Genomic DNA, 8,770 nt, shown 5'->3' with positions numbered 1-8,770 from the left:
TCGTCAAGAGAGAGGGGATCGCCGGCGCTCCTCCTCCGGCCTTGTCGGTGAGCTCGGTAAGTTTCCAGCTGCGTCCTGGAACTCCCGCTCCCTTGCCGGTCCACCCGGCGTCGCGGTTCGCATCCGGCGTGCCGCTGGTGCAGTTGATCGGGGCGTCGGAGCAGTTCAACGGGGAGACGGTTCACGACCTCAACCAGACGCCTAGAAGCGGTGACTCCTACCTGGGCGTGACACACAAGACGCGCCAGGTGCCGGAGGAGAGCATGCCACAGCCCCGCATCCTGTTCGACGAAATGGCGCCGCCTGCCCCGACGATGGACGACCTGGTACGTGAGCTCTCTCAATGTGTGCGACTATCGTGTATCATGCGTCTGACGTCCGGTCATTCGTAGGCGTATTGGAAGGACCGCCATGAGACAGACATACAGGCCTTGATCTTCGGCGGCGACTTCGTTGACGATGATCGGGCCGGGACATGCCCGCATGATGACTGGGCACCAACGCAAGATGCGGAGGACATCGAAACCGCACGGTTGTTCGCCACCCAGTAGACGCAGCCAACACCCATGTTCGTCGACAACTTCGACGACGCGCCAACACAGCCTGTCCCCACGGACATTGCTACCAAGAAGAAGGGAGAGAGCCGCAGGACACAAAGCTTCGTGGACGACGAGGACACGTGTTTGTGCAAAACGTGGCTGGCAACGAGCCATGACTGTATTAATGGCGCGCAACAAAAGGGCAATGTCTATTGGGCCAAGGTCTTGCAGCAGTGCATCGAGACCAAGATGCACCCGCCCTACCATATCACAAGCCCTCGGACGAAAGAGTTCCTCCGAAAAAGATGGAACTACATCAAACAAGAGACAAGCAAGTTCTGCTAGGCGGTCGAACATGCTAAGAACAACCCCGTAAGCGGTGCTGGCATCATTTCAGTGTAAACACGATACAACCATCATCATTCTACACTATTTGCATCATTCTATGTACATCATTGGTGGCTATGATTGCAGGTATCCCGCACCTTGGAGAAGTTCAGGGCGACGCATAAGAAGGGCTTCCATATGGTCCATTGCTGGGACGTGCTCAAGGACGCCAACAAGTGGATGAAAAGCTTTGCGTCCTACAACGAAGTTGTGAGGAATGGGACAACGATCAACCTCGATGGTGAAGACGATGATCAAGACCGTCCAGCCCTTCCACCTCGTCCCCGAGGCCATAAGGCTACCAAGGCCGATCTAGCCCGGGAGACGCATGCCATTGCGTTCACCCAGAGCATGGAGAAGATAATGGCCGGGAATCTTGCCGCCTTGGCTGCTAGGAACGAGAAGAGGCGTCTGAAAAAAGAGGCCGCAGCTGCCATCTACCACAACCTCGCGAAGGAGGTCATTGAGGTCCAAAGGATGGACCTCAAGGCCAAAAAGGCAAACGCCGAAGCTAAATTGCGTGACGCCGAGGCGAGGACGATGGACGCTGAGGCCAAGACCCGTGCAGAAGACACAAGGATCATGTTTGCCGACTTAAGCGGCGTCGACGACGACACCAGGGCATGGTTCATGAAAAGGTGCGCCGAAATCCGCGCGCGAGATGCCTGAGCGCCATCGCCATGCGCCCATTACCTTGGCCTCCTTTTGGACTTTTTTTTATTGCTGTTCAGGCCTTGTTGTGCCCCATTTGCTCCATTTTGCATCGTACTTTGTGCAAAGTGTGATGCTTATTGCAAACCTCAATTTGCGGCTGTAATTTCGTGCAAAGTTGACGCTAGTTCCTCTTTTTTGAAATCTGCCCTGCGCCGAAAATGCGTCGCTCCGCTGGAGCCAGCCCCAGACGCAAACGGACACGCGGCCATTTACGCATCCGCCAGGCGATGCAAACAGATACCCGCGGATATTTTAGATGTCCGAAATACGTCCCCGTTGGAGATGCCTTAGATCTTGGCGAAGTCATTTTGCGCTGATCTTATCGTTTGGTGTGAGAGAGAGCCGATTCGTCACGACGACGCATGTACCATCAGACTGACGGTTATGCATGCATAGCCAAGCATGCCGTTTGCGGGAATCGATCACGTGAAAGGAGCGTACGCATCGTTGTGACGATGCGCGTGACGGCGTTTGCTGGCGGTGGGACCGGAGAGTCAAACGGCGGCTGAGGGAGACGTCGTGCTGTCGGCCTGTCGGCTGCCGTGACCATCCACGCAGTCCTCTCACGCCGTCTCCATGTTTCCTTCCCTCAAAATGAGCTCCTACTACCATCGTACTCCTATGCATCGCCCTTCATTTCTTCCCCTGAATTCAAGAAGAAAGCCTCAGCGTCCGGCCGGTGATACACACGACAATCCTGCTACTCCACACTCTCGAGTCTCGAGTGTCCACCGTACGTAGCTGTCTCGGTATCTCTCTGTGTTTTATGCCGCACACGCGTAATACGAAAATATAATCTGAATTCTTCTCCACAAAGGCATCAAGCCATATGCTACAACAGCACCCAAGTCACATGCCACCATGCTTGCATCACCATCTGTCGACTGTCCATGCCATGCAACATTCATATTCATATAGCTTCATATTTTACAAATTCAAGAAAGCAGATGCCAAAAAGATTGTCATAAGCATAACTTGAGGAGTGGTGTTTTGGAACATGGGAGCATATGCTCCCTCTATGTTGAATTTCATCTAACGCATATTTTGAATTTCAAAAAAATTGAAACGAAAAATTCGCACGTATATCTTCACGTGCTACGCGCTCACAAAGTTGTTTCATAAAAAATGGACTTTCCATGTGACGTGTGTAAAAAAGAGAAAATTCAGTCCTAAAAATAATGCTTTTTACACGATAAATTTTTTCTTTTTTACATAGACCACAAAAAATATTGATTTTTCGTGAAACTTGACGAATGCACATATATTATGGAGATGTACATGTAGAATTTTTTGTCAAAATTTTTTGACAACTCGAAATATAATTTTTTGGTATAGGGAGCATATGCACCCGGGAGCCGAATTGAATTTGAAGTACTACCTCAGTAGATAAAAAATTGTCGCAAATTTGGATGTATTTAGACACTTTTTAGTGCATAAATATATTTCAATTTAGATAAATCTCCAGCATACTCGTACGGACAGAGGGAGTAGTACTAAATCAGCCTATTGAACACCCCCCATCCAATCTTAAAACATGAACTTCTTGGTAGATGCAGCTCCAAGGGCACTACACATCAACTCCCCAATCTCCGTCATCCCTTCTCCCTTCCTCTCGTCCGTGCAAAATAGGGACCAAACGGAGACCCGCAACGACTCTCCCACCCTCATGTCGGTGCAAAACAGAGACATGAGTTTGGAGCCGCCGCCACATATTCGTGTCACTGGTGTGGAGATCTCAAAACAAACATTCAGCACTAACAAAATGCTACCATGTCCTAAAGAAATAATGAACGAATAAACCTCAAACACCATGTCAAACTTTATTTAAAAAGAGAAGTGGTCGGCTTCATTGCATATTGCATCGTTTATCTTAAGGCACTACATCATCGTCGACACATGCACACTACACCGTGCCCTAAAGGACATGAAACAAAATATACAAAAACAGAAGGAAATCCTCTAGAAATGCATAAGTAAATATGCCGTAATGGAGGGTACCCCTCATGGTGTACTCATCGACAATGCAACGACCACTCGTGCTCAACTGTTGCTCTTGTCCTTATATTTCATCCTATATCTAGTACGATCAAACGCTAAATTTGTATGTTCAAGCTCAAAATAGTGTCATTTACTTATTTTCTTATCCTTATTTTGACCTAAATTTTTGGAGGTCAAACTTTTCTAAAATTGAACACGGTGTACAATAACTTTTTGAGATAATAATCTTAACTATTAAACGCGGATAGGTGGTGGTCGTACGTAAAAAAACCCTTGGTACGTCAAGAAAAACCTATAAAAAAAACCCACGACGTCCGTGCTGTAGCTTTTGATGGTCATACGGAAAAAAAACCGGTGTCCTTCTTTCGTTACGTCTTGGTTTCCTTCCCACTCTTCCTCCCGAACGTGTTAGTACTTAGTACCGAACTCTACTCTACCAAATCAAAACCCAATCGGTTGCTTATGAACGAGGCCCTGGCCGCGAGGATTCGGTTCGGAACGTGGCCAGCTCGCCGGATTTTTCGGCGTCGTCATCGATGGGCGGCTCAAGGTTGCAGCGCCTGAGCTCGAGTACCCGCGCATGGCGGGGAGGCCAGCGGCAAGTAGTGACACTACTCCCTTGAATGGCTATGCGCGCAGCCGATGCTGACCTCCTCCAGTCCAGCAACGGTCGGGTCGGCGAGTAGGTTGGCGGCGACTCTGTAATCCACTTTCTGTTCGGCATGGGGTATCAGGCGTACCAGCTCTTAGATACGTACCCAACAATGGCTTACAAAATTTCAGAGAGTACAATTTGATATTGATTAGATGGCTTAGACAGTACACTTTGCTATGCGAGCGAGGGTTGTTGCTTTCACTTTGGTTTGCACCATATGGAGATATGTGCAGGTTAAATGGAAATACTAAGGAGTTCAGAATTTGACAGATGTTAACAACTCAAATTTACCTATTGTATGCCTTAATTAGGCAGTAGCTGAGTTTGCTATAACTGCAGTTAATTATTCAGAAATTCTGTTAGTTTTGAACTCAGTATAGGTAACATTGCTTTAAGAAAAATATGTGCGGCATTTTCTTCAATTACCATGTCGATTTTTGCTACTTCGAAACATGTTTAGTGAAATATTACCTTGATAATAATTACTTCAAATGATTTTGTAGTGCGACCATCTTTTCTTACATGTCCTTCGTCTTCAACATCTAGACCGTGTCGACTGCCGTTGCCGCTTCTCCCAGAGTAAACCTGACATTGTTGGTTGCGAACAAGAAGTCGCAGAACATGTCAAGAAAACCACGTCCCTCCCGAAGACGAAGAAGCTCCATGACGATCCGAAGATCCCACATCCAGAAGAAGTCCTTGATAACCACACCGCTCCCAGAAGTTTCTTGTCGAGATGGGGCTGAAGCTAGAAAGACTTTATTAGAGAAGACACCGCCACCACCACTTGAACGCCGCCGCACCACACTAGGGCTGAAGGCGGGGATACTTTATTAGAGAAGACGCCACCACCAACACTTGAACGCCGCCGCACCAAACTAAAACCCTAAAACTAGGGGAACAGAGCCCTTCCGCCGACGACGGCCGAGATCCACCCCGCATCAATGGCCCGAACAGGAGGCGAAATAACCCTAAAAGCCTCGGAGGTTACTCTCGAGCGAATGGGTATGGAACAACTATGCGTGGTTAAACGCCTCGGAGGTTACACTCTGGAGCGAAGGGGTATGGAACAACTATGTGTGGTTTCTTCTCTAAATAATTTTGTTCGATACTCATCTTTCTTACCCATTAAAAAACGTGACGTGTCGTGGCAACGCACGAGCATTCAGCTAGTTTTAGTTAAACTTGAAACTTTTTTTTGGTAGTTGAACTTTCTTGTGAAATATTCTTATGGTTTTTCAAACTTTATTAGATTTTCAATATTGGCTAGTTTCAACCCTAGATCTAGTATGAACAAAAAATATATAGAAAAAACCAAGATACATTACTCAGCCGCAACCGGCTGATACACAAGAACAACATCATTTGCATACAGCTAAATATCAAATAAATAGAAAACGACGATACCCACTAAAATCAAAGGTGGAAGAGATTTTTGCCAGCTATGCATACGTACCACAATTTTCCAAGCATTTCATTTGTCTGAAAGACAGTTGATTTGTGTTATGAATAAACATGGGTTGATCTGTTGATGTGCCACAACATGAATAAAACGGCCAGGCCAGGCCTGGAAGCAGGTGCATGCCAATGCTATGCTGAAGATGTGTGGCATGCAACCATCTTTCGGCCATCCCTCTCCTTTTTTTCCTTCTCCTCGATCGTCTACGCGCAAAAGCTACTGCCTAGCTCGCAACAGCTACTTTAGCTTAGCCTCCTCGCTTTACTCCGTCTGTGTGTCATCTCTCGTAACCGTAGTGGAAGGAGGTGGAGTACTGGCGGTCAGAGTGTGCCGGGTTCGTTGCGGAGCGCGCGACCATCTCTGCAAAAAGCGATCCGTGTCTCTTTGACTCCCCCACACCTCACCACCCTCCCTCCTCCGGCCAACTGATCACACTTCGATCCTCTCGCCCTACAAACACACACACACACTTCGATCCTGTGTGCAGTTCCTCTATATAAACGCACATCCACCCACCCCCATTCCATTCATCTCGCTAGTTCCACTTCCGTTCATTGCATTGCGCCAAGAAGCAATCACCTTGCCCTACTACGCTCTCAGTTTCTCATCACTAGCTAGGGAGGAAGAAGAGGTCGGGGTCGGCCAAGATGTTGAGGATGCAGCAGCAGGTTGAGGGCGCCCTGGTGGTGGGCGGCATGGCGGAGGCGGAGGAGCACCAGGAGGCGGCGGTGTACGAGCGGGTGGCGCGGATGGCGGGCGGCAACGCGGTGGTGGTGTTCAGCGCCAGCGGCTGCTGCATGTGCCACGTCGTGAAGCGCCTCCTCCTCGGCCTGGGCGTCGGCCCAACCGTGTACGAGCTGGACCAGATGGGCGGCGCCGGGAGGGAGATCCAGGCTGCGCTTGCGCAGCTGCTGTCCCCAGGCCCCGGCGGCGGCGGCCACCACCAGCAGGCACCGGCGGTTCCCGTGGTGTTCGTGGGCGGGAGGCTCCTGGGCGGGGTGGAGAAGGTGATGGCGTGCCACATCAACGGCACCCTCGTCCCGCTCCTCAAGGAGGCCGGCGCGCTCTGGCTCTGAGCCTGCATTGCTCTTGCCTCTTGCCTTGCCGGCCGGCCGGAGCTCCTCAAGGTCGAGATCGACGGCGGCGTGCCGGCGCGTGTGCCTGTCTCCTTGTGTTTGTTCGTTGTTGGTTTTTTCTTCTTCTTTTCTTGTGTTGTGCGATCAGTGGATGCATGGTCTGTGTGTGTTGTTGAGCTTGACTCGCTAGTGAGATGTAGATATAATTAACGAGGAAAGGTTAAATTAGCCGTGTCACCCCTGTGTGTGTTTCTTAGCTAGTTCTTTGTTAGTAGCAGCACTTGCATGGTGGAGGAGATGGTGTTATTCATGAGGTTAATCTATCAAGAAGGGACACTTTATTTGTCTTCCCCAAAATTTTACAATCTTGATAATTTTGAGCGTTGCTTACTCTTCGTAAGCTGAGATGCATATGCTTTGGAGGAAAGGAAATGTCCTTGATTTTCAGCTCTTTTCTTTTTGCTGGTTAAGGATGATACTCTCTCATCTTGATTTGGCAAGGTAGAGACTTTGACACCCAAATTGGTCACTTTCGTCTTATCCGTAAAGCAGTACTCTACCTTGCTAAATTATTTGTCGTTCGTAACTAATAATACTGGTACTCCTAGACAAAACAAAACTCAACATTTATCGTATTGTTGGTGAGTAGAATAAAATTAAAATTTGAATTGAATGGAAAAGCATGCGGTGCCGAAAGTAGGAAGATGCCTCCACACAGTCACAGAAGGTGATGCATGCGGCTGTACACTGGTGGTACGTACGTATGCACGCAGACGGCAGACGCATGCAGCAGAGCATGCCTTGCAACGTTTCTACCCAGCTGAGCTGCTAGCTTTTTTTCGCTTCGTTCAAAGCCGTGAATCACTACTTCACGCAAATAACAAAAAGACGTGCGTGGTTGGTCATGGCCGGTGAGAGAGCTGATGTTAGCAAAGACCACCAAAGCACGGTTCCTGTGACGATAAAACACATCCACCGTCCGGCCGGCAGTTACTGCAGTTAAAACTCGTACCGATATGGTATTACACGTGACGTTCGTACGTTCCGTACCTACTCTACAAATGTGTATAAATATAGTCATATAGATGATGTAAAATATACCTAGAGCCAAGGAACTATTTTCAGGTCATCTAGGGCGGCGAGAACACAATTCAATCAATAGCTAGGTGTATGCGGTGATTTCGCCAATCTCAAGATTGATCGGATCAGTTTCTTAGATCCACACTCTTCCATTTACTCAGAGAGGCAGAGGTGTGCTCCCGTGCATTCATATGGATTAGTGTATGTGGTATTTGCGAGTATTTGTATTATGTTCCTAAAAAGGGCATATGCGGCAAAAACTTGTGCTCCAACAAAAGCCTATCTCTATCTTGTCTTGTAATATTGTTTGAGGGCAGCTCCATACTTTGTCCTCTCGTGATGCATAGTTGGGGGACGCCACGGCAGCCACACAACAAATCGCCACTACGAGCCCAACCCAACTTCCCCGCTACCTACCGTCTTGACCGGTGCCGGCCACAGGAGCGCCATGGATGGCGCCTCCGATGCAACTGACACCTATTCCGACCCTCTCAGCGTGGCGGTTGCAGTATCCCATACGCAGCACGTACCACGAACCAGATGCCACCCCTATCCCCTGCCATGTCTTGGTGCCGCCACAACCTATCGGAGGGGATTCGTCTTTGAGCCACGCCTTGGTTTCCGACACATGGGAAGCAAATGGCCCAGGCTAAGATCACTTATGTTAAGAGGCTGTTGACTATGGCCTCCGCCTTAAAACCGAAGAAGACGAAGGCCCGGGGGATCTAAACCCAAAAAAGGACAACATATCACAATGGTAGAAAATGTTTTGGTGCCCTAAAACCCTTTTTTTTCTGTACCTTAGAAACCTGTTTTCTAGGTGGCCAATTTTACATGTTGGAGATGCTCTAGGTACGTAGGG

General features: G+C 48.7%; 1 protein-coding gene across 1 annotated transcript; it reads left to right on the top strand.

Annotated features, from left to right (window-relative positions):
- The first annotated feature begins 6,310 nt into the window (after nucleotides 1–6,310).
- On the top strand, nucleotides 6,311–7,185 carry LOC127330250 (glutaredoxin-C9-like). The gene has a single exon (XM_051356521.2). The coding sequence runs from the start codon at nucleotides 6,400–6,402 to the stop codon at nucleotides 6,826–6,828; it is 429 nt and encodes a 142-aa protein (XP_051212481.1). The 5' UTR covers nucleotides 6,311–6,399; the 3' UTR covers nucleotides 6,829–7,185.
- The last annotated feature ends 1,585 nt before the right edge of the window (nucleotides 7,186–8,770 follow it).

The sequence above is a fragment of the Lolium perenne genome, chromosome 2, assembly GCF_019359855.2.
Source record: "Lolium perenne isolate Kyuss_39 chromosome 2, Kyuss_2.0, whole genome shotgun sequence".
NCBI lineage: Eukaryota > Viridiplantae > Streptophyta > Magnoliopsida > Poales > Poaceae > Lolium > Lolium perenne.
Note: the sequence above shows the minus strand (reverse complement) of the source record. Positions and strands in the feature narration are given on the sequence as shown.